Source organism: Pipistrellus kuhlii, unplaced genomic scaffold, assembly GCF_014108245.1.
Source record: "Pipistrellus kuhlii isolate mPipKuh1 unplaced genomic scaffold, mPipKuh1.p scaffold_m20_p_21, whole genome shotgun sequence".
NCBI lineage: Eukaryota > Metazoa > Chordata > Mammalia > Chiroptera > Vespertilionidae > Pipistrellus > Pipistrellus kuhlii.
In genome coordinates, this window is record NW_023425520.1 from 190,101 (window position 1) to 216,714 (window position 26,614).

Genomic DNA, 26,614 nt, shown 5'->3' on the forward strand with positions numbered 1-26,614 from the left:
CTCAGGGTGAGCCCCACCCACCCTGGGGTTTGCAGGGGATGGCTGAGGAGATGGCTGGGACCACAAGCCATGTCTGACACTTTCTATGATGCTTAGCAGACACAGCCCGAGTCCCCCACCCATGGCTCAGACCCCCTTCCCCCCATCTCTCCAAGAGATGGATAGACAAATAGACAGACAACATAGGACAGGACAGGTATAGAGGCCACTCACCTTGGGCACCATCAAACTTGGCTTTTTTGACTGTGGAGAGAGACAGATCGGGAAGGGAGATGGGGAGAGAGGCAGGGAGGAGAGAGACAGAGGCACAGAGAAAGACACCAAAATAGAGACATAATGAGAGAGACACAGAAAGAAACAGAGAGAAGACAGAGGCAAGGATAGAAAGCAAAAGGGACAGATGCAGAAACCAAACAGGAAAAAAAACCCACACACACACAAAAAAAAAAAAAAAAAAAAAAAAAAAAAACACAAGATAAAGACAGAGACAAGGAGAGGAGGAAAATTAAGGAGAGGAGGGAGGCAGGGATGAGAGGGAGAGAGAGAAGCCATCAGATAGATGAGCAGAGGCAGACCTAGGGGCGGAAGGAATCTAAGCCCTGGGTGCAATCCCTGCCCCTCCTCCCTCCCCATTAAACTCCCCTGCAGCTTCTCCCCTCCAGCTTTGGTTTTATCTTCCATTGAACAAAATTCTAAAGAAGGAGCTGGACTGGTGGCAGGAAAGCCCTCCCACAGAAAGCTCTCCAGGATTGCCACAGAGGGAGAAACACTTAGGGAGGAGGTGGGGCAGAGTCACGGGGGAGGGAGAAGAGACGATTTCCAATAACCCCCATCCCACTGTCAAGCTAGCAAGACTTCTTCCCCAATTGTCTAGCTCAGTCTGTCTCATCAAACACGCTCAAGGTTTGGGGTTCAATATTGAAAGGAGACTGGAGGAGGTGGAACAGGATATCCCAGTCCTGGCCAAGAGGTTGTGAGAGCTTGTGCAGTCCCATTCATCTGTGAAAGGTGCAACTGAATACATGTCAGGGTCTCATGTTGTCCAGTCTCTTCAGATTTCACATAACCCACAGCCCTCAGGGATTCAAAGCAATTTCACTCTTCACTGCCTTTTCTCACAGGATAGTAAACTTGCAATTTCAGCTTCTCTCGCACCCTGCAGCTGCCCCAACATCTTTCTCCATCACTCATGCTCCACCTCCACCAAAACTTGTTACCAAAGTGAGCCCTCCTCTTTTCCGCATTTCTCCTCCCTTCTTTTCTTTTCAAATGAATGTTTCTGTTTGAGTAGGCAATACAAGTTGGTTACAAAATCAGACTGGTCAAAAAATTACACAATAAGAAGTTTCTACCTACCCCAGCCCCGACTCTCCCTCCCAGGTGCCATCACCATGAGCAGGCACTGGAGACAGTCTGGCGTCAGCAATCAGAGCATCACTTTATTTCCTACACAAATGGTAGCCTCCATCCCCTCCATAGAACCTTTGTATGTTTTGAAGAGTTTGTGCAAGCAAGTTGGAGGCTAAATCTGTGGTTCTACTCTTCTTTTTTTTTTTAATAATTTTTATTGATTTCAGAGAGGAAGGGAGAAGAAGAGAGAGGCAGAAACATCAATGATGAGAGAGAATTATTGATTGGCTGCCTCCTGCACACCCCCAACTGGGGATCAAGCCTGCAACCTGGGCATGTGCCCCTGACCAGAATCGAACTCGGGACACTTCAGTGTGCAGGTCGACATTCTATCCACGGAGCCAAACCAGCTAGGGCTCTTTCTTCTTTTTTGAAAGTCAAGTTTGGCCTTTTCCTGGGCAAATGCACAGCCTCCCATTTTGTTCATGTCTCTATCCCCATCACTTGAATGTCTAGCATGTAAAAGCAGCTGAATGGAATCAGTGGGGAAAATAAGTGGAGTGGTTCTAAACATTTATCAATAAACTAGAGGCTGGGTGCACGAATTCATACACAGTAGGGTCACTTTGCCTGGCCTGCAGGATTGGGCTGAAACCAGTTCTTTGACATCCACCAAGGGATCCCAGATTGCAAGAGGGCTCAGGCCAGGCTGAGGGACCCCACTGGTGCACAACCTGGGCCGGGGAGAGACACGGGAGGTTGGCCAGCTGGGGAGGGACAGTGGGAGGTCTCCAGGGCATGTCTGGCCCATCCCACTCAGTTTCGACTGGCCAGACTCCAGCAGCAAGCTAACCTACTGGTCAGAGCGTCTGCCCCTTGGTGGTCAATGCACATCATAGTGAGCGGTTGAGTGGTCTTAGCATATCATTAGCATTGTATGTTTTGATTGGTTGAATGGCAAACTGGTTGACCAGACACTTAGCATATTAGGATTTTATTATATTGGGTACTGTTTGCTCCTGTCATGGGGTGGGAGTGTGGAGGTGGGATGGACTCACAGAAGTACTGAGTGAGCTCCTCAGAGCTGTAGAGCAAGAGAAGAAATGAGTGCCTTCCTATGCCTCCAAAAGACCCAGAATTTAAATGTAAATGGTGGGGCATCATACCCCCACCCCCGCTTGGGTTTGGGTTTGGGAGGCAGAGTGACCATGGAGCCCTTGGCTGGGGACTGGGAGAGGTGAGCGCCAGTTCAATGTGGAGTCAGGTCCCGTTTACCTGTTGTGTGACCCTCAGGAAGTGAACCCCCCTCTGTCTCACTCTGACTTATTCTCTCTCTGGTTCTCTAGATCTGGCTCCGTGTGTGTGTGCGTATGTGTGTGCGTGCATGCGTGTGTGTCCCCTTCTGTATCCCCCTGTATTTTCTGTCTCTGTCTCCTCCCCCCACTCCCAAAATCAGTCACCACTTCCTATCTTCCTCACTTTTCCACTCGTGACTCGTGCAAAGGCCCCTCTCTTGGATGCCTGCTCAGCCCCCATCCCACTAGCCCCTTCTTATATCCAGCTCACAAGGAGCTAACACACCCAGCCCCTCAACCCTGGGGCTGAGAGCTCAGGGTCTGTGTGCACCAGGAGCTCCAGGCCTCGCTCCTTGGGGGAGCTCCTGCTTGCCAACCTGATGTCTCTGCGAAGGGAGGGGGTGCAGGGACAGAGCGGAGAGGGAGAGGGTGGAAGAGACACAGACAGGGAGGGGCTGAGAAAAACGCACACATGGAGGGACCAACACGGGGAGGGAAAGGAAAAGGAGGAAGAAGGGAGCGGAGATAACAAGTCATGAAAGTCAGACACAAAGAGACAGGAAGGGAGATGCGTTGATTTCCACAAGGCAGGGCAGGCAGGGGAGGGAACTGGCAAAGTTGGGAAAGAAGAGTTGGACAGAGGAAACTGAGGGGGGTAGGTGCCAGACCCTGGGAAGATCCAGGGGCTGACTGGGGTCTAGCCTGAGCTGGCCTGGGCTCCACCCCGCAGCTCCCACTGTACCCCCTTTTACAGATCTGGGACAGGGCTCAGAGGAGGCCAATGGCACAATGCCTTCCATCCTGTCCTGGTGGGGAGTTGGGGGGAGGTGCGGTTTCTTTCCCGGCCTTCCGCCCCCAATCTGTTTCTTTCCATCCCTGTCATTGCCTTTCCGTCTCCTCCCCTTCTCCCTCTGTCTCTGTCTCTCTTGTCCCCCCTCCTTTCCTCTAACCGCTTTCCTACTGCCTGAGCCTCGGAGGGCAGAGAAGGCCACGGGCTCTGTTGGGGTCCACCAGCAGTGGAAGACTGGGGGGGTGAGGGGTGGGGTGTCCAGCTCTGGGGGCAGAGGCCAGGCTCAGGACCCCTGGGAGTCTAGGATAAAGAGTGTACATGTTCCTCATGGGGACTCGGAGGAAGGAGGGGGCTCAGGGTGGAGGAGGGGGCTCAGGGTGGAGGAGGGGGCTCAGAAAGGAATGGAGGGCCAGGGGAGAGGGCTTAGAGTGGGGGGAGGACTCACAGGGTAGGGAGCTCATGGCAAGGTGTGGGATAGAGGGAGGAGGGAACTCCGGAGGTGGGAGGGGCACGGAAGAGTGGGTAGCATCTGGAAAGCAGCTAGGGGAGAAGAGGGCGTGGAGGAAGGAGAAAGAACCCAGTCTCTTTCTATTCCTCCCTCCCCAACCCGCCGCCGCCTTCTCATCAGTAAACGAATCCAAGTGCCGTTGCTTTCACCGCCAGCATTAACCACCGTCATCATCACATCGGTGCCCGTCCCTTCCCCGCCCTCGCCGGGCGCTGGGGGTCATTGGGGCTGAAGCGCCGCCCCTCCCCCCGCAAGCTCCTGGTCACAAGCATGAGGCTATTTATAACCTGGGCGCAGAGGGCGTGGGCGGCGCGACCGCTGGGCGTGGCGGGTGGGGGCGGTGCCCACTGCTGGCCTCTCTGGCCCGCCAGCCAGAGACACCGCCCGACACCTCATCAGCCCCGGTCACCGCCTGCCCCGCGGACCCCGCGGACCCTGGGGACCCCATCCATACTGACTGATGAGTGTGGGTGCACTGGAGGACACTGGCTAGGGCGGAATCGATGGAATCGGGAGCAGGGGCTCCGGACTCCCATAGGCGCTGCCGGGCGAGGTAGAGCTAGCTGGTCTCCCTTCTTCCTCCTCTCCTCTCCCCATCTCTTCCTCCCTCTTCATCATTAATAGGATCAGCATTATTATACTATCATTACTACTACTATTTTTTAAAACGGATTTTTTAAAGGGAGAGGGAGCCGGGCACGTGTGGCTCAGTGGTTGAGTGTCAAGCTATGAACCAGAGGTCACGGTTCGATTTGGGTCAGGGCACATGGCCAGGTGCGGGCTCCATCCCCAGTGTGGGGTGTGCAGGAGGCAGCCGACCAATGATTCTCTCTCATTGATGCTGTTATCTCCCTCTCCCTTTCCCTTCCTCTTTAAAATAAAATTTAAAAATTCATTTATTTGCCGAAACCGGTTTGGCTCAGTGGTAGAGCGTCGGTCTGCGGACTGAAAGGTCCCGGGTTCAATTCCAGTCAAGGGCATGTACATTGGTTGCGGGCACATCCCTGGCAGGGGGTGTGCAAGAGGCAGCTGGTTGATGTGTCTCTCTCATGGATGTTTCTAGCTCTCTATCTCTCTCCCTCTCTGTAAAAAAAATCAATAAAATATATTTTAAAAATCCATTTATTTATTATTTATTTATTTTCAAAAAAAGAAAGAAGGAAACATCGATGTGCGAGAGAAACATCATTTCCCACACTGGGGATCTGGAATCGAACCTGCCACCTTTTGGTGGACAGAACGATGCTCCAACCAAGAGCCACACATGCCAGGGCTACTATTATTGGCAATAGTATCATTGCTATTGGATTGGGTTTTTTATGTGGCCCTGGCCTGGACAGTCCTGGATTCTAATCGAGGAGGACTCCGGTCTGTGCTGGGCCTGCGGGTGTGGTTGGGGAGTAGAGGATTCCAGTCCTCAGGAGAAATGTATGAATGCCATCCCTGCCTCCATGGGACATGCTTACCAGGTGTCAGAAGATACTACAAGGTGGGGGTGAAGCCTAGAGAATTCAGAAAAATATTTTGGAATGCTTGGTGGTTTCATATGTGACATTGATGGTAGGCATGCATTTGTGATAAAGATGCTGGCCCTGATGGCTTTGCACCTGGGAGAGAGGGCTCTTCACTTATCGACGACAGAAATAAGCCAGAGCCTCCAGTGTAGAAAACACACCACGAACCTTGACAGGGATTTCTTACTTGTTTTGTTTACCAACCACCACTTAGAACGAGGCCTGGCATATAGCAGGGGATCATTAAATGAATAAATAACTCATTTCCTCTTCCCCTAGCTCTGCTGCCAGACCTGGCCCACCTTCATTCACTAGCGCAGGTGCTGTCCTGAGCAGGTTTGAAACTCTACACTCGAGAGGCCCCGCTAAGCCACTGTGCTGTCCAAGGTGCTGAACCATTGTCTCTACTGCCCCTCAACCCCTGTGCCGGCTCTCCCCACCCCACAACTCGCGCAGTTCACAGCGTTGAATTCTCCCACCACGCACTGTCCACGGTGCTGAACTCATAGTCCAGGCCTCTGTTACTTTCAAAGAACTCAGCACCTTTTTTGCCACCTGTGTACTCCTGAGCCCTCTTCAGGCCTGAGAACGCAGTGAGCGCTCAGGAAATGTCCTACACCTACGGATCCCCTTTCAAGAAAGATTTTAAGTCCCATTAATAAAAACCCCATCATTGATTTTTTTTTTTCCTTCTGCCTTTGGCTCACACTTATTAAAACTTTCCACAGGATAAGCATGTGTCAGTGGCTCTGCGCGCCTCATCTCATTGGAGAGTTCCAGCAAACCTAGGCAGTGGGCACTATTAGTGTGCCCATTCTACAGATGGCCACATTGAGGAATGAAGAGGGTATGGGACTTGCTAGGGATTAAGACCCAGACCTGCTGGACTCAGGATGTCGTGGTTGGCACCTTACAGAGCAATCCCATTCTGTGTGGGTAGAGAGTGAGGTCCAGGTATGGAAGCAGCTAAGACAGAAGCCCTGAAGATGAATCAGAGCCAACCTTGAAGGGCATCCTTTGAAAACGGTGACAGCAAAGACCCAGATGCATACATCTCCTGGGTGGGTGGTGTCAGAAACAGGGCAGCCAGGAGCAGAGGGATTTGGGAATGCTTCTTTGGAGAGGGGCAGGGGAACAGCCATGTTGAGTGAGGAGATTGTGACATCTCTGTTTACTGAGTGAATGAAGGAAGGCAATCCAAGCACAGATTCTCACCCCATGGAAGGTACTTGGGTGTCTCTAGGACCTGGAGGCTGAGAAGATGCTGACCTTTTAACCTCCTCCCATTTCCAGTAGGCTGTGGAGTTAGATAGCTATACCTCTAGGCAAGTTGTACAAGCCTCAGTTTTCACCATCTGTAGAATGACTTGCTATGAGGATTAAAGAGGCCAATGAGCATAAAAGTCCTCCACATTGTTTGTAGAATGCTGGATAAATGGTGCTTCCTGTTAATATTATTAGTTGTGAGGCAAACTCATCTTTATATGAGTTTGCTAATTTGTACACAAAATTCATTCATCCAATATTTATGGAGCCTTTAAAACACTGAGTGGCCTGGCAAAACGCCATGAGGCACACGGGAAAATCTAGAACCCAGTCTACACTACCGTGCTTTTGCATGTGTTGTTCCCTCCACATAGAGCAACACCTTCCTTCTTCTTAGCTTCTCCTTGTCTTCTGAGACCAAACAGTTGGTAGTGGGCATACCAGGGAAAGATTCCCAGAGAAAAGCACACTGGGTGGCCCCTCCCAGGCTCCCTCAGCCCTTCCATGCCTTCCCACTCTGACCCCACCAATATGAGGCCAGAAGTAGGGCTGGGTCTTTGGAGCCAGAAACAGTGTGTATCACATATAGTAGGTCTTCAATGAATGCTTCCTGAGTAAGTATATGAATGACTGCAGGAAGGAACCAGATGGCCCTTGGGACTTGCAGCCTCAGGGCTCTGCTACGACCTAGCAAGTGAATTGCAAGTGGCAGGAACAATGGGACTCCACATAAAGAAGGAAATGAGAGGAAGCAGAGGCAAGGCCTACACAGGATGGTCTCCCATGGGTTGGTGTGAGGTAAGCTTGCGGTTATGTAAGCTTGCGTGTATAACCAGGGCAGGCAGTTGTGTGTGCATGTATGAGGGGACACATGCTCATGGGAAGTATCTGAATGCAGGTGAGAGTCTGCATGTATGTGCTGGAAAGTAGGATGTGACTGTATGTGGAACATGCCAATATGTGTGACCTTGGGTACATGTGACCTTGTAGGTGAGGTGTCAGGTAGAAACACATGTAGGTGTGTATGTGTGATGCAGTTTTTTTTCAGTGTGCAGATGATGTTTTGTTTTTAATTTTTTTATTTTATTGATTTTTTACAGAGAGGAAGAGAGAGGGATAGAGAGTCAGAAACATCGATGAGAGAGAGAAATCGATCAGCTGCCTCTTGCACACCCCTCACTGGGGATGTGCCCACAACCAAAGTACATGCCCCCGACCGGAATCGAACCTGGGACCTTTCAGTCCACAGGTTGATGCTCTATCCCCTGAGCCAAACCAGTTTCGGCCTGCAGATGATGTTTTATTGAGTTGTATACTTGAAACCTGTATGTTTTTGTGAACCAATGTCACCCCAATAAATTCAATAAAAATAAAAAGAGGGAAAATCTGTTTCAATTTCTGGGTTCAAATGTTAATACAAAGAAGCATTTTAGTATGATGAGAAGTCTGGGTTTTTAAATTGCTACTTTTAAATTTATTGTTGGCAGTATTACAGTTGTGTGGTGTAGTTTTATGGCATGTGTAGTTGTTTACTTGCATTCATGGACACACTCCTGTGAAGCTATTTACATAAGCATGTTTCTGTATGCATCATCATTAACCTGTTCAAAGGGGCTGCTTAGAGTGTCCAGGCAAGTGCTTATCTGTAAGTCACGTTTGTACACACATAACTTGGCATGTGCTTATCTGTATACATATGTGTTTCTTAGAGATTTGGGATCCTAGCATGAATGTATGAGTACATACCTGTATTTTTAGGGCATGGGCAGATTTTTATGAAACAGGGATATTGTGAACACACATCAAACACATGTGGATATGTGTGTGTATATACATATACAGACACAGACTCATATTGCAGGGACCATGTCTGTGAAGTCAGTCTGTGTCCTGTATACATGCCTGTGCATGTGTTAACATGGGCATGTGAATGTGCACATTTGTCCATGTGTGCAGTCACAGGCATGTGGTTTTCATAGAACCTTGCTGGATCCTGAGCCTTTCTCTCCACACAGGGCAAGTCTGAGTATGAGGGTGCCAGCTCATGTGTGTACAGGTATGGGTGCATGTGGGTGTGCCCCTGGGTGGGTGGTCAGGTATATCCTCAACTCCAAGGATGAGCTCAAACCCACGGAAAGCCCTCCCAGCCCAGCCCCCCTGCTGTACTGTGACCTCTCTCCTCCCATTCTCCCCTTCCACTGTCATCCCCAGTGCTCCTAGCATGTCCGTCACTTCCCACTTCTCCTGGTTTCTCCCCCAGCTCCTCCCAGCATCATACTGCTCCCCTGACACCTCAGGATTGTACCCAGCCTTGCCCCCTCCACCCCAGCGACTCCCCTCCACTCTGCTGTGACTCCCTCCCAGTAAGTTCTATAGTACCATCCAACACAACTCTTCCCCCAGACATCCATTTCAGGAAGCCTCACCCTTCTTACTGCTCACTGCCCCCCTCACACCACCCCCGCATCCCAGCCTCCTGTTAGCGTCAGAGTTAAGGATGAGATTCTCCCCCTCGCTAACTAGGCAAACCTTCCAGAAGAACCCAACTCAGAGAATGTGAGGCAGAGGTGGGAAGAGCAGAAAATCAACCAGGAATAACCACATAGGCTTCCTCCTCCAGTGCCAACCCACCCAACCCCTCACCTCCCCTAAGTGCAAGGCAACTTAGAAAAGGGAGGGGCCGGTAGGGGCCTCTTAGGCCTCGTCTGTGGAAGTTGCATAGAGGAAAATGGGGGTCCCCTCCACCTCTCCACTCCCCTAACTCCGTAAGCCAAGAGCTGGCTGAGTAGACTTTTGATCTTGTGGGCCCTTCTGCCACCAGCCCCGCCTTCGGGAACGAGCCCGGGGAAAGGAGGCCCATGTCCCTTTAAGAACACCAGCGTCCACGCCAGCCCAGCCCCGCGCGATCTGCACACGGAAAGCACCGCGGCGGGGAGCAGGAGGGCGGGGCTGGGTTTGTGAATGGAAAGGCCGAGGGGGAGGTGTAGGAGGGGGAGGGGCGGCGGGGACCATTCCGGGCTCCCGGGCCTGCCCACTGGGATCTAGGCTGAGGCCGCGACACACACACACACACACACACACACACACACACACACCGCTGCCTAGGGTCTCCGAAAGCCTGGGGTCTCAGACTTGGCTGACACACCTCTTCCCCCACCCCAGTCTTCTGGAAGGGAGTAGGGGTTGGGGAGGCGGACCCCTGTCCCTAATACCCCCATGGTGAGACCTCTAGAAGCCTGGTGCCCCCGTTGGCCACCACCCTGCCGCTCAAGGCCTCCCAAAGCCAGAGTTCTCTCTCAGCAGGAGTGCCCGGGACGCCTGGGTCCTGGAGGGCTGGCTTCTCCCCCACCCCAGCCTTCTGAGGTGGGGACCGCCTGGCCCCTCCCGCGTCTCTCTCCCTCCTCCAACCCAATGCAGAGCATAGCAGAGCATAGCCTGGGCGTGGGCCTTGGTATACAGATGGCGTTCTGGCCCCAAAATAGCTTCACCCCACCTCTTCTTCCCTCTCTTATGCACAAAATGGGTGAGGTGAGGAGGATGGGCTGGGAGGGGTTGGGGGGGGGGCAATGTACCTCCAAGAGGTCGGCTCCCTGCAGAGAAGGCCCTACACGCGTGTTGAAGTGCCAGAGGGGTCGGAGAGCCGGGAGGCCCTCAGCTACTCCCCCCAGACCCCAGTTCGGGAAGCCAGAGTTAACTGAAAAAGCGCCCCAAGATCCCAATCACAGACCTCTCAGGGCGTGGGGAGAGGTCTCCCCAGCACCTTCCCAGTCCTCTCCACAGCCAGAGCTGGGGGGTGTACCAGAGCTCGCGGGTGTCCTAGGGACTGAACCCTCTTACCCAAATCTTACACGCCCTGGGGTGGAGACCCTCCTCCTGCACTCACTCCCCTTCCAGTTCGGAACTCAGTCCGCGTGGGTCTGGACCCGCCGCCCACAGCATAGGACTCCTTCCTAGGACCCCGCAGGGTTCATTCCAACTACCCAGGCCAGCCCCTTCCCCGGGGGCCCCCACATGACCCGTTCTGCACAGATGCCCCGGTCTGGACGGTTCCAGAGAGAGCCCCAGATCCCCGCTGGCGTGCACACCGCCCCCCGCGTGCAGCCGCGACCCCCCGACCCCCAGCAGCTGCGCCTGCACTGATCGGGCGCCCCGACGCGCCACGGGGGCTACAGCCTCTGCGGACTTGACCAGCCGCGTGAGTCCCGCTCAGCGCCCCTCCCAGCCGGCGCCCAGCCGCATCCACACGGACCCCGAAGCCCATGGGGTCCCCACCGGCCACCACCCCGCAGCCTGGACTCCTACCTCCGACGCAAAGTAGCGACATGTCTGCGGGGCCGCCGGCGGGCGGGCCGGCTCCGTCGGGCCGGGCTCAGCAGCCGCGGGGCTGGTGCATGGCGGGGCCGCCGCCCGCGCTCGGCTCACGCCGGGGCCCGGCCTCCGCCGCCGGCCATCTTGCTTCAGCACCGGGGGCGCGGACAGCGCCTGACGTGCTGCTGACGCAAGGCGGTGGGCGGGGCCGGGGACGCCTGATCCCCGCGGCGGGGGCGGAGGAGCGGGGAGGGGCCCTTAAAGGGCCCGCACCGGGCAGGGGCTCCCCAAACGGAGTGATGGAGGGCGGGTTCCTTTCTGGTTCTCGTGTCTTTCCGAGTCGTTCTGTGGGTTTGCTGTCTCTGTTCTCCCTGAGAATCTCTATTTCTCCGACTCCGTCTCTGCCTCTGCCTTTGTTTTTCTATTTCTTGGTCTCCCTGTTCCTCTGAATCTTTGTCTCCATGTCTTTCTCCATCGTGTGTCTCCCTCTGAGCCTTTCTGTCCAGTCTCTGTGTCTCTGCCATGGCCCAAGTCCCTCTCTGCGTGTCTGTTTCACTCTCTTTAAGCCACTCAGCCCCTGGATCTGCGCATACGCTCGCACTGGACCCCATCTTCACTCCCTTGTAAAACTGGAAAACTCCTATTCATCCGTCTGTGGTGAGTTCAAACACACCCTCCTCCAGGAAGCCTTCCCTGATTCGCCCACACTGAGCCTTTGCTTGCGGGATGACCCCAGCCCCCCGTTTCTTCTGGTTGGGCCCTGTCCCATCACTACCCCTCCCTGCACATCGAGCTGGTCAGTTCCATGTAGGTCGGTGCCCCCCGAAAACCTGTTTACTGTATATTTCTAGTGCCTAGAACAGCGCCACAGGTCGTGGGTGTCACATGCATTTTTCACTGCCACACAGTACTCATTCAAATAAGTACACCATTGGTTATTCGCCTATTCTTCCGTTGGTGGACATTAACATTCCACTTTGGGTTTATTACAACCAAAGATTTCAGGACCATTCTTAGAAATATAGGCTGGTAAACACGGGTAAGGCTGGCTGATTACAGAACACCCACATGCTCAGCGTCACAAGATAACATCAAATTGCTTTTCCGTGTTGCTTCAGCGGTTTACATTGGACCACCATCATGTAAGCATTCGGTTGCTGCACGTTTTTGCTAACACTTTTAATTGCCCAGGTTTTTATTTTTATTTTTTATTTTTAATATATTTTATTGATTTTTTACAGAGAGAAAGAGAGATGGATAGAGAGTTAGAAACATTGATGAGAGAGAAACATTGATCAGCTGCCTCCTGCACACCCCCACACTGGGGATATGCCTGCAACCAAGGTACATGCCCTTGACTGGAATCAAACCCGGGACCCTTCAGTCCGCAGGCTGACGCCCTATCCACTGAGCCAAACCGGTTTCGGCACCCAGGATTTTTAATTGTGCCAAAGTGGAAGGGGTGAAGTGGTACTTCTTTTTTGGCTTTGGTTTGCTCTCTGATTGTTCATGAGGTGGAACTCTATATGTAATAATTGGTTTCTTCTTAGGGTGAAATGTCTATTCAAATATTTTATGCATTTTTAAATGTTGACCCCTTTTCTATTTTTTTTGTAATTCTTTATACATATTAGATACAAATCATTTGTTGGTTTCATGTGTTGTAAAATATCTTCAACTCTGAGGCTTCCCCTCTGCCCCCATTCTATTAATGGGGTCATTTTCTGAACAGAAGCTCTTCATTTTTTCAAATCCTCACCCAAGGATATGTTACTATTTTTCCCCTTGCCTTACCCTGTTCCTTGTTAGCAAATTGCTAAACTCAAGGAGAAGGAATTGTGCTCCACCTCCTAGAGTGAGAGTTTCTACAAAGCTCTTAATTTAATTTTTTATTGCTATAAAATGCACACAACAAAATTGACCATTTTAATGATTTTATTGCTTTTTAAATCCTCACCTCTGAGGACTTTTTTTTCCCCATTGATTTTTAGAGAGAGCAGAAGGGAGAGGGGAGGAGGAGGAGTAGAAATAGGAGGAAGAGGAGAAGGAGGAGGAGGAGGAGGAGGAGGAGGAGGAGGAGGAGGAGCAAGAAGAGGAGGAGGAAGACGAAGAGAGAGAAACATAGTTGTATTTCACACTTGCTCCAGCTGGACCTGGGAACAAACCTGCAACCCACGTACATGCCCAGGAATAGAACCGGAGACCTTTCAGTGCTCAGGCTGATGCTCAACCACTGAGCCACACTGACCAGGGCCATTTTAAGCATTTTAAAGTATACAATTCAGTGGCATTTTGTCCATTTACAATATTGTGCAACCACCACTTGTATGTAGTACCAAAACATTTCCATCACCCCGGAAGGAAAACCTGTCCCCGTGAATAGCCACTCCTCATCCCTTCTCCCCCAGTCCCTGGACACTGCTACTCTGCTTTCTGTCTCTGGATTTATGATAAATCTTTTCCTTTGCAGTACTCACACTGTGTCTTGTGTAAGGAATTCTTATTTGCCCCAATTTCATAAAGATATTCTCATAGCATCTTTAGAGTTTTGTTATTTACAGTCAAATCTTAGCCTCTTTGGGGATAGATTGGGGAGTGTGAAGTGTAATAAAGTCAAATTGCATATTTTTTCCACGTGGACAACCCACCATCCCAATACCTTTAAAGGAAACTGTCACAAAGACGTTTTTATACATGCATACTTAATAATGAACAGACCAACTGTTAAGTCCACGGTCCAATGCTCTACCCACTGAGCCAAACCAGCTAGGGCAAGATTGCATTTTTTTTTAAATTGGTAAGTTGCAGAAGCATAGAATGCAATTGGCTTCAGCATCTAAAAAAAGCTTTCTCAATTTTTGTAAATCTAGTACATAATTATATCAATATTTGCAGATCCTTTGGGGTTTGCATTGTATTTACAGATAGCATCTGTAAATAAAAACTCTTTTTTTTTTTTTCCTTCTCCCTGTCTTTGAACCATGCATTTTTTTCCTGTCTTCTTGCACCAGCCAGGGCCATCAATACAATCTCAGACACCATGACAACAGGCATCCTGGCTTTGTTCCCCATCTTAAAAAGGACATTACAATATTCACCATTACATATGATATCTGGTATAGGTTTGTTTGTTTTTTTAATATATTTTATTGATTTTTTACAGAGAGGAAAGGAGAGAGATAGATAGAAACGTTGATGAGAGGGAAACATCGACCAGCTGACTCTTGCACACCCCCCACCGGGGATGTGCCCACAACCAATGTATATGCCCTTGACTGGAATCTAACCTGGGACCCTTCAGTCCGCAGACCGACGCTCTACCACTGAGCCAAACCGGCTTCGGTCTGGTGTAGGTTTTAATAGAAAATCAAGTTAAGGAGGTTCACTTCTATTTCCAGTTTGCTAAGATTTTTTCCCCCTTTTATCAAACATAAGTGGTGAATTTTAGCAAATGCATTTTCTGCATCATTGGGACACCTAAATAACATTTCACCTTTAATCTGTTAAGATGAATTACATCTCTCGCTATGCTTAATGCACATTGGTCTCTGTTATTCTCTGTCTCTCTTATCCACACCTCTTCTCCCTCCTGCCAAAGCCCTTGATAAACTGATCACTCGGATCCAATTAATTTTAAAGTGCCAGTGCCCATTTTACTTCCATCACCAGCTCACCTTATTTCAAAACTATTTATTTGAGCTATCTCATCTCTCCACTTGATTATGCCATGCTGTCTCGATCTTTCCCTTCCAGGCCTTTCTCCGTGGATCTCTCTTTCCCTTACTCTCCTCACTATGCATCTACATTCACATCTTTAGCAAACTCTCTCAGGCTCTCTGACTTTCCATCTCTTTTCTCTCTTGGCTTCTGATGTCTTGGTCTCTTGCCACCATCTTATAAAATCCACAGAGAAAACACCATTGAAAGATAAGTGATGGGAAATGGTGCACAGCTGATGAAAAGTACAACACACATACAGAGATATAGAAATACCACCCCCACCCCCCACCATCAGATGCACAAACTCTCCTCTCCAATGTCTGAGCTCCTGGTCATCCCCAGGGACCGTGCTCTTATCAAAATTTGCCCATCCCTTGTGGGAGAGCAGCTATGGAGACATCTGGGCTTCAGACAAGAAGGTTCCTTGTCTGCTGAGCTCAGCTTTGTAATGGAGAAGGAGCAGAGCTTATTCTAGAAGCCTCAACCCAGGGCAGTCCTGCTTGGTTTTCAAATAAGTTCCTAATATTTCCTGAGTATGTTTGATGTCTCTGGCACTGTGCAAAGCTCCACAGAAGGGACAGATACGAGTCAGATGTCAATCAATTTGTTCAGCAAACGTTTGTTGGGGTCAGAGTGTAGACAGAGGGTAAAGGGCCACCTGGCTTCCAGGACCCAAACTAAGACATCAACCCCAGGAGTCTGCCCTCCACATGCTTGTTCACCCCCCAACTCCAGTGGCTGTTACCCAGCAGCAAGTGATGGTGAGTACAGGGAACATGGAATTCAGAGCCCCTGGGAGTGCCAGATGCTCTCCTCCTCTTCTGGAAGTTCTATTGTCCATGGCCTTGCCCTGGCTGCTGGGTGGGGTGGGGGCGGGGGAGTACTGAGAGGAACTAGGACATGAGGATCTCTTGACTGGAGAGGGGATTGGGATAGGCCTACTATCCCAATGTGCTTGGCAATGTGTGGCGTGACTGACATCTGCTATCTCCTTTAAACTCAATCTCTAAGGTCAGGGCTGGGACAAAGAAAAGGAGAGGGACTGGGAGGTGGTGGAGGAGGCTCTGTTTGGGATGTTGGGAAAGGATTCGAGGAGGAAGAAGGAAGCTGGAGGGTGAGGAGGTTTGGTGAGCATGGCAGGGCTTGGAGGAAGGGCATTCCTGGCAGAAGGCATGGCAAGGGCAAATGCCATGCTGGACGTCCTGATCTACCTAGTTGTTGCCTTCAGGCCCACAGTGACAAAGAGAAATTAATGAAGACGACCTTGGTTTGTCACCTATAAAATGGGGATACCAAAAAAAATAATTGTTTCCTGGAGAACTAATGATACGAGGGCAGTGCTGACCCCGTGTAAATTTTGGGACCTGACGTGCAGGGCTGGAGAAAGTAAAGCAGTTGGGTTGGCCAGGAGGATGAGATGGGGCGAGATATTGGGGGAGGGGGGCAGGGGAGAGATGAAACAGGTCCAAAATGATTGGGATAGGAGCTCCAGACTCGAAGGTGGAGTCTCAGCCCAAAGTCCCCAGAGTGACCAGCAGGGACAGCACTGGGCCAGTGGGTGACCCCATGGCTGGGGATGGCCTGGAGGCAGGGATCCTCTGGAAGCAAATTAACTCGTTTTAAAAATGTTTCATGCCAAGACCGGTTTGGCTCAATGGATAGAGCGTCGGCTTGGGAACTGAAGGGTCCCGGGTTCGATTCCGGTCAAGGGCATGTACCTTGGTTGCAGGCATATCCCCAGTTGGGGGTGTGCAAGAGGCAGCTGATCGATGACTCTCTCTCATTGATGTTTCTAACTCTCTGTCTCTCTCCCTTCCTCTCTGTACAAAATCAATAAAATATATTTTTTAAAATGTCTGTCATGTGCCAGACCTTGGGCAGAGCTCTACAAATACTTACATATCAATTTTATGTAGGGTGGGCTTATTCCTGTATTTTTATTTGTTAATTGTTGTATTAAAAGTGGGTACAACTATAAATCTCCTTTTTCACCCACCCTGTAGAAAGGGAAATTGAGAATAGAAACATTAAGTCAGGCACCCTAGGTCCCACAGTAGGCAAATGTCAGAGTTGAGATTCAAACCCAGGCAGCCTAGCTTGGCCCCTTAACATCTACATTCTACTGGTTCTCATTCTCCCAAATCTTCTAAAATGATAGTTTTAAGAAAACAAAAAAGCAATTATTGAGTTTTAAAAAAAAAATTTTTTTTTTTATTGATTTCAGAGAGGAAGGGAGAAGGAAAGAGAGGTAGAAACATCAGTGATGAGAGAAATCACTAATTGGTTGCCTCCTGCACACCCCACACTGGGGATTGAGCCCACAACCCAGGCATGTGCCCTTGACCGAAATTGAACCAGGGACCCTTCTACCCACTGAGCCAAACTGGCTAGGGCTCAATTATTGAGATCTTTCTATGTACCTTTTGTGTGCCATCTCTCCAGGCATGAACAATCATTTCCATTTTACAAGAAACTAAGGCACAAAGAAGTGACACTGGGAGCCAAGGTGGTGCTATATCCAACGTGAAAATCCCAGGAGCATGTGAGACTCATCTACCATTAAGCCCGAGTTTAACTCAGGAAAGGGGCCAGTGGGAACCCCAAGCCGCTACTCTCTCCGACCTCCACTGCCCCTAGCCAAGCTCCTCAATGTGCCCCAACTCAGGGCTGCACCTTCATTCATGCCACCCCTCTGAGTTCTTCTATATCACCCTAGATGGACTGGAGATACCGTGGACTCACAGCCAGCCTGATGAGAGGGCTGGGAACCTTCACACAAGGCCCTCGATGATGTTATCGTTGACGGGAGGGAAATCGTCAGATCAGAGAAGCCAAGGCATTTACCCAGACTGAGCAGGCAGTAAGAGGCACGGCTGCACTTGAACCTAGCCTCTCATGCCTCCAGGAGTACCATTAAGTCACTGACAAGCACAGCTGTGTGAGTCCTTTGGTGTTTGGAGATCCCAAGCACCCCAGGGTCTTATAAAAAAAAAAAAAGTTGGAGTCCTGATTGGTGTGGTTCAGTTGGTTGAGCATCATCCTGTGCTCTGAAAGGGCACTGGTTCAATTCCTGGTCAGGACACATACCCAACTTTCGGGTTCAATCCCAGTCGAGTTTCTCTCTCTCCCCACCCTTCCTCTCTTTCTAAAATCAATAAAACGTATTTAAACACACACACACACACACACACACACACACACATTTGAGATCCCAAGATACATACACACTTTGGCTCCAGAATGCAAAAGGATCCAGGTGAATCCATGTTTGATCACATTCAGGAACAGGATGTCAGCTTCGGTGGGATGAACATCCTTGCATCTAGAAACAGGCCTGGAGGTGGATATGCTCTTCCAGCCAGACCGAAGCCAGCCACCTACTCAAGAGAGTCCCCAGTGGCCAGTGTATTTCTAAAACAAAGTTATAAATTACAAGAATACCTAATGGGTGAGCAATTAGTGTGAGGGGCAGAAATGGAATTGTGGGGACTAGCTATAATTATAAGAACTGGAAGCCCAGTGCATGAATTCGTGCATGGGTGGGGTCTAGCAGGCCAACCTAATGGGGGCCTATCAGGGCGTGCCAGTGTGTGTGTGTGTGTGTGTGTGTGTGTGTGTGTGTGTATGGGGGGAAATGGGGACATGGTAGGTTAGTCAGCCAGCTCTGCCCCCGATGAGGAGTGGGGGAAGGACCGAGGACAGTTGGGCGTGTCAACCCACCAATTGCATCATAGCAACCGGTCATTCAGGTCGCTTGGCTTTTATATATAGAGAGATATTAATCATGCTCTGTGAACCGTGATCTCTGTTCTGATTAGAGGAAGCACATTCTAACCTGCCTGAGAGTTGTACGCCCCAGGACATGGGAGCTAACACCGGAATGCAGTCCATCCTCCTTTTCCGAGAACTGACTGTACAATCTGGTCCCAGAGGTGCCCACTCTTTGCAACACCCTCCCCTCCCCCAAGCTCCCATTGCCTGTAACCTATAACCGTTCGTTACACCTTGCCTACTTCCCCATGCCTGTAAGTCCTGCCTTCCCATGTAATTCGCTGTCCTTCTATCCAATACAAGCAGCTGGTTTATGGGGAGGAGTTGAGCAGATTTTTGTGGATGACCTGCTGGTCTCTCATACGGCTGGCTCTATTGGAATAAACGCTCAAATATGAGTCAACCAGTCTCTGCTTAATTGGCTCAAATTGTGGCAGGCAGCCGGGACCCAGGGCTTGTCTGGTTTCCTTAGCTCGTACAGGGACTGGTTCATGCTCAGCGTGCTTTTAATTCGGGCAAACCCCACAGCAACCCTAAGTGGAGGCTGTTCAAGCGATTGGGAAACTGAGGCCCTGGGAGATCGCACAGCTGAAGAGAGACCCCAGCTGGGGTTTGAACCCCACCACGCTTGGGGTCTGCGTTCTTGACCCCTGTATAGTCCTTAACCTTGTGTTTTAGGGCCAGGACATCAGTGCTATGGGATGTGCGGGTACAGTGGTGACTTCAGGCTTGCTTTTCCGGTTTGGATGTTGAGAAATGGCACTCCCTAAGGGTATAAGGGAAAAGGGTGAGAAGCCGCGTTGGGGTCCTTCTCTGTCTCCTCCAATCTCCATCATAGGAAGCTCAGGACCTGGAAGCTCAGGGAGGGATGCAACTCCGCCTCTGACCACGCCCCCGTGCCCGCCTCTGATTGGGCCAGCTGGCGGCCAATGAGAGGGCGGCTGTGATTGAGCCTTCCCCCTCCGCTCCCCACCTTTCTGGCATCCCTCTCCGGACTAGGCCTCCCTGTCTTTAACTGCCCTGAACCTCCACTCCAGCAGGGCCTTTGCAGGCGCTATGCCCACTGCCAGAAGCACTCCTTCCTCTCTCTTCCGGATAAAGTTGCTTTCTCTCCTGCTTTTAGCGGAACTGACCCCCCTCTGCCCTGGCCCGGTGGTCAGTTGGTTAGAGCGTGGTCCCAATATGCCGAGGCTGCGGGTTCATATCCTGTCGGGGACATACTAGTACAAGAACCAACAATGAATGCATAAATGATTGGAACAACAAATCAATATTTCTTCCTCCCTCTCTCAAAAAAAAATTTTTTTAATTGCATCTTTATTGTTGAAAGTATTACATATGTCCCCTCCCTCCTATTGACCCTTTCTAGCCTTCACTACCTTATTGTATGTGTCCGTGGGTTATGCATATTTGTATACAGGTTCTTTGGTTGACCACTTCCCACCCACCCACTCTCCCTCTGAGATTGTGCAGTCTATTCTGTGTCTCTGGATCTATTTTTGTTCATCAGATCATTTTGTTCATTAGATTCCACATATGAGTGAGATCATGGGGTGTTTGTCTTTCTCTGACTGGCTTATTTTGCTTAGCATAATACTCTCCAGGTCCCTCCATGCTGTCTCAAAGAGTAAGAGGTCCTTTTTTATTTTATTTTTTTATTTTATTTATTTTTTTTTATTAATTAATTTATTTATTTTTACATATTTTAATGATTTTTTTTGCCCCCCTCCCTCCCTCCTCCATATCCCCTCCCTCCCCATAGTTTTATGTCCATTGGTTGTACTTATATGCATGTATACAAGTCCTTCTGTTGATCTGTTATCTCCCCCAGATCCTCCTCCCCTCCCCGCTGTAATTTGACAATCTGCTTGTTGCTTTACTGTCTCTATATCTATCTTTTGGTTCATCAGTTTATAATGCTCTTTATTATCCACAAATGAGTGAGGTCATGTGGTGTTTCTCTTTCATTGATTGGCTTATTTCACTCAGCATGATGTTCTCCAATTCCATCCAGGTTGCTGCAAATGATGAGAATTCCTTCTTCTTTATGGCAGCATAGTATTCCATTGTGTAGATGTACCATAGTTTTTGGATCCAATCATCTGCTGACGGGCACCTAGGCTGTTTCCAAATTCTGGCTATTGTAGATTGTGCTGCTATGAACATAGGGGTGCATATATCCTTTCTGATTGGTGTTTCTAGTTTCTTGGGATATATTCCTAGGAGTGGGATTACTGGGTCAACTGGGAGTTCCATTTTCAGTTTTTTGAGGAAACTCCACACTGTTCTCCACAGTGGTTGCACCAGTCTGCATTCCTACCAGCAGTGCACGAGGGTTCCTTTTTCTCCGCAACCTCGCCAACACTTGTCGTTTGTCGATTTGTTGATGTTGGCCATTCTGACAGGTGTGAGATGGTACCGCATTGTTGTTTTGATTTGCATCTCTCGTATAATTAGTGACTTTGAGCATGTTTTCATGTGCCTTTTGGCCTTCCTTCTGTCTTCTTTTGAAAATATTCTATTTAGGTCCCTTGCCCATTTCTTAATTGGATCATTCATCTTCCTTTTATTTAGTTGTATCAGCTGTCTGTAGATGTTAGAAATTAAACCTTTATCAGTGGTGTTATTTGCAAATATGTTCTCCCACACAGTGGGCTTTCTTGTTGTTTTGTTGATGGTTTCTTTTGCTGTAAAAAAGCTTTTTATTTTGATGTAGTCCCATTTGTTTATTTTCTCTTTAGCTTCCATTGCCCTAGGGGCAGTATCAGTGAAGAAGTTCTTTTGGCATACGTCTGAGATTTTGCTGCCTGAGGATGCTTCTAGTATTTTTATGGTTTCCCGTCTGATGTTTAAGTCCTGTATCCATTTTGAGTTTATTTTTGTGTATGGTGTAAGTTGGTGATCTAGTTTCATTCTTTTGCATGTGTCTACCCAATTTTCCCAACACCATTTATTGAAGAAACTGTCTTGACTCCATTGTATATTCGTGCCTCCTTTGTCAAATATTAATTGAGCATATTGATTTGGGTTGATATCTGGGTTCTCGATTCTATTCCATTGATCTATATGTCTGTTCTTGTGCCAGTACCAGGCTGTTTTGAGAACAGTGGCTTTGTAATACAGTTTGAAGTCCGGTATTGAGATCCCTCCTACTTTACCCTTCTTTCTCAGGATTGCTGTGGCTATTCGGGGTCTTTTATTGTTCCAAATGAACTTTTGGAGAGTTCTTTCTAGGTCAGTGAAATATGCCGTTGGTATTTTAATGGGGAGTGCATTGAACCTATAGATTGCTTTAGGAAGTATGGACATTTTGATGATGTTGATTCTACCAATCCATGAACATGGTATGTTCTTCCATCTCCTTACATCATCCTCTATCTCTTTTTTCAATGTCGTGTAATTTTCTGCATATAGATCCTTTACTTCCTTAGTTAAATTTATTCCTAGGTATCTTAATTTTTTTGGTGCGATGGTAAATGGAATTGCTTTTTTAGTCTCTGTTTCTGTAGTTTCACTGTTGGTGTATAGAAATGCCATGGATTTCTTGGCGTTAATTTTGTATCCTGCTACATTGCCAAATTCATTTATTAAGTCAATTAGTTTCTTAATGGAGTCTTTTGGGTTCTTTATGTACAATATCATGTCATCTGCAAATAAGGATAACTTTACTTCTTCTTTTCCAATTTGGATGCCTTTTATTTCCTCCTCTTGTCTAATTGCAATGGCTAGTACTTCCAGTACTATGTCAAACAGGAGTGGCGAAAGTGGGCATCCCTGTCTTGTTCCTGTTCTTAGAGGGAATGGTTTTAGTTTTTGCCCATTGAGTATAATGTTGGCTGTGGGTTTATCATATATAGCTTTTATTATGTTGAGGTATGATCCTTGTACTCCCACCTTGTTAAGAGTTTTTATCAGGAAAGGGTGTTGGATTTTATCGAATGCTTTTTCTGCATCAATTGATATGACTATATGATTTTTATCTTTCAATTTGTTTATGTGATGTATCACGTTTATTGATTTGCGGATATTGTACCATCCTTGCATTCCTGGAATAAATCCTACTTGGTCATGGTGTATGATCTTTGTGATGCTCTGCTGGAGCCGATTTGCTAGGATTTTGTTGAGGATTTTGGCATCTATGTTCATGAGGGATATTGGCCTGTAATTCTCTTTCATTGAGTTGTCTTTATCTGGTTTTGGTATTAGGGTGATGCTGGCTTCATAGAAGGAGTTTGGAAGTGTTCCTTCCTCTTGAATTTTTTGGAAAAGTCTGAGGAAGATAGGTTTTAGTTCTTCCTTGAATGTTTGGTAAAACTCTCCTGTGAAGCCATCTGGCCCTGGGCTTTTGTTTGCTGGAAGCTTTCTGATGACTGTTTCAATTTCTTCCCAAGTCACTGGTCTATTGAGATTTTTAGATTCTTCCTGATCGAGTTTTGGAAGTTTGTATTTTTCTAGGAATATGTCCATATCCTCCAGGTTGTTCAGTTTGTTGGAATAGAGTTGTTCGTAGTATTTTGTAACAATCCGTTGTATTTCGTTGGGGTCTGTTGTTATTTCACCTCTTTCATTTCTGATTTTGTTTATTTGGGTCCTCTCTCTTTGTTTCTTAGTTAGCCTGGCTAGAGGTTCATCTATCTTGTTTATTCTTTCAAAGAACCAGCTCTTGGTTTTGTTGATCTTATGTATTGTTTTTTTGGTCTCTATGTCGTTTATCTGTGCTCTGATTTTTGTTATTTCCTTCCTTCTGCTTACACTGGGCTTTTCTTGTTGCTCCTTTTCTAACTCTTTGAGTTGTAGAGTTAGATCATCTGTTACCCTTTTTTCTAGTTTTTTGCAATAGGCTTGTAAGGATATGAACTTCCCTCTCAAGACTGCTTTTGCTGTGTCCCATAGATTTTGGATTGTTGTGTTTTCATTGTCATTTGTTTCCAGGATGTTTTTAATTTCTTCCTTGATTTCTCTGGTAACCCAGTCCTTGTTTAATAGCATGCTGTTTAGTCTCCATGTGTTTGATTTCTTTGGATTATTTTTATTGTAGTTAATTTCCAGTTTTATGCCATTATGGTCTGAGAAGATACTTGATATGATTTCTATCTTCTTGAATTTGAAGAGACTTTGCCTATGACCCAAAATGTGGTCTATCTTTGAGAATGTCCCATGTGCACTTGAGAAGAATGTATATTCTGTGGCTTTGGGGTGGAGTGTTCTGAAGATGTCAATTAATTCCATCTGGTCTAGTGAGTCCCTTAGGATTGATATTTCTTTGCTGTTTTTTTGTTTAGATGATTTGTCGAAGGGTGACAGTGGGGTATTAAAATCTCCTACTATGATTGTATTGCTATTAATCTCTCTCTTAATGTCCTCCAGCAGTTTTTTTATGTATTTGGTTGCTCCTGTATTGGGTGCATATATATTTACCAGGGTTATTTCTTCTTGTTGGATTGTTCCCTTTAGTATTATGAAGTGGCCTTCATTATCTCTTATTATGTCCTTCACTCTGAGATCTAATTTGTCAGATATAAGTATTGCTACCCCAGCTTTTTTTTCATTTCCATTTGCCTGGAAAACTTTTTTCCATCCCTTCACCCTCAGTCTGTGTGCATCTTTTTTTCTGAGGTGGGTTTCTTGTAGACAACAGATGTATGGGTCTTGTTTTCTTATCCAATCTGTTACCCTATGTCTTTTGATTGGAGCATTTAATCCATTTACATTTAAGGTTATTATTGATAGGTACACATTTGACGCCATTTTTATTATATACCCGTGTTCCTTCTTCACTTCCTATTTCTTTATTTTTACAGTAGACCCTTTAGCATTTCTTGCATTGCTGGTTTGGTGGAGATAAATTCCTTCAGTCTTTTTTTGTCTGTGAAGCTCCTGATTTCCCCTTCAATCTTGATTGATAGCCTTGCTGGGTACAGTATTCTTGGATTCAGACCCTTCCTTTGCATGACTTTGTATATTTTATCCCATTCCCTTCTGGCCTGGTAAGTTTCTGTTGAGAAATCAGTTGCTAGTCTGATGGGGGTTCCTTTGTATGTAACTTTCTGTCTCTCTCTGGCTGCTTTTAAGATTCTTACTTTGTCATTGTTGTTTGCCAATTTGATTATAATGTGCCTTGGAGTCTGTCTTCTGGGATTCATTTTGCTTGGGACTCTGCGAGCATCTTGGATTTGTGTGGGTTTTTTCTTCTCTATTTCAGGAAAGTTTTCTGTCATTATTTCTTGAAATACTTTTTCCATGTCTACCTCAGTTTCCTTTCCTTCTGGAACCCCTATTATTCGAATATTATTTTGTTTTGTAATGTCCCAAAGCTCCCGTAGGCTCTCCTCCTGCTTTTTAATCTTTTTTTCTAGAAGCTGCTCTACTTGGGTATTTTTTTCCATCTTATCTTCTAGCTCACTGATGCGGTCCTCTGCTTCCTCTAGTCTACTCTTGATGCTTTCTATTGAGTTCTTCATGGTAGCGATGTCATTTTTCATTTCTTCTTGGTTCTTCTTCAATTCCTCATGGTTCTTCTTCAGTTCCTCATGGTTCTTCCTCATTTCTTCTTGGTTATTGTCAAATTTCTCTTCCATTCTTTTTAGCCATCCTATGATCATTATTCTGAATTCTTGCTCTGGTAGGCTGCTTACCTCGGGCTCGTTTACTTCCTTTTCTGGTGATGCCTGCTTTTCTTTCATGTGCGGACTATGTTTTTGTCTCCCCATGGCCTCTCTTCTCAGGATGTCTGGTTATGTGGTGTTCCTTCTCTAAGGAAGGGATCATCCACCAGTCCTGAAAAGGTCAAAAACACTGCCGAGGTAGCCCTGGTAGAAGAGACTGTAAGTTAGCTTGCTTGTGGGTCTGGCCAAAAGGGACTCGGTGAAATGGGCTTGACACACACACCCTCAGAGGTCCTTTTTTAAAGCTGTGTAGTATTCCATGGTATAAATGTACCACAGCTTCTTTTATCCACTCACCTACTGATGGGCACTTGGGCTGTTTCCAGATCTTAGCTATAGTAACTTGTGTTGCTATGAACATAGGGGTGTACACATTCTTTCTGATTGGTGTTTTGAGTTTCTTAGTATATATATTCCTAGAAGTGGGATCACTAGGTTAAATGGCAGTTCCATATTTAATTTTTTGAGGAAACTCCATACTGTTTTCCATAATGGCTACACCAGTCTGCATTCCCACCAGCAGTGTACTAGGGTTCCCTTTTCTCTGCCAGGGCCAGCCTGATGGTTGAACCAGGCTGAGGTAGGGAGGTGGGAATTGAGAAAAGAAATAAAGACAGGGAAGCGGGGTCGGGAGGACTCCAGGTAGCCATTGACCTACTGTAGCAGGTTTATTAACTGCGCAATGATTTTTTTACACAAAACACTGAATAGGAGGTCTGTCCAGAGGAATGTATTCTTTGTTCCTCTTAATCTCTAAGGGACAGAGCAGAAGGACAACTTCTTGGTACAGCAAATCTCAGTAAATAGTTCCAGACTTCTTGGCAAACCATGGAAGGTTGCTCTCATTCTACTGATAGTCGCCATCCAAAAGAGTCAGGGAAAACTGTGTGGGTAGAGGGCCAGCCTTACTAGCCCCCTCCAATGCAAGGACCTTGTCAGCTTACACCCTGTCTCCAACATTTCTCCACATCCTCATCAGCACTTGTCACGTGTTGATGGTATCCATTCTGACAGGTGTGAGGTCATTTTAATTTACATCTCTCTGATGATCAGTGACTTTGAGAATTTTTTTATATGTCTCTTGGCCACCTTTGGAGAAGTACCTATTTTGGTCCTTTGCCCATTTTTATTTATTTTTTAAAAATATATTTTATTGCCGAGACCGGTTTGGCTCAATGGATAGAGCATCGGCTTGGGAACTGAAAGGTCCCGGGTTCGATTCCGGTCAAGGGCATGTGCCTTGGTTGCGGGCATATCCCCAGTGGGGGGTGTGCAAGAGGCAGCTGATCGATCGCTCTCTCGAGTTGATGTTTCTAGCTCTCTATCTCTCTCCCTTCCTCTCTGTACAAAATCAATAAAATATATTTTTTTTAAAAAGAAAAAAATATATATATATATATATTTTATTGATTTTTTACAGAGAGGAA

At 47.6% G+C, this 26,614-nt stretch overlaps 1 protein-coding gene across 9 annotated transcripts in view; it reads right to left on the minus strand.

Annotated features, from left to right (window-relative positions):
* UNC13A (unc-13 homolog A) overlaps positions 1-11,192 on the minus strand; it is a 62,429-nt gene extending 51,237 nt beyond the window's left edge. For 8 of the 9 annotated variants that reach the window (XM_036450159.2, XM_036450157.2, XM_036450161.2 and 5 more), the window contains exons 1-2: positions 11,026-11,192; positions 214-243 (exon numbers count right to left, since the gene is read on the minus strand). In XM_036450159.2, coding sequence (XP_036306052.1) covers positions 214-243; positions 11,026-11,047 — 52 coding nt within the window. In that variant the 5' untranslated portion in view covers positions 11,048-11,192. The remainder of the gene's footprint in view (positions 1-213; positions 244-11,025) is intronic. The other variant, XM_036450158.2, reaches the window with a different exon arrangement.
* Between the last annotated feature and the right edge of the window lie 15,422 nt (positions 11,193-26,614).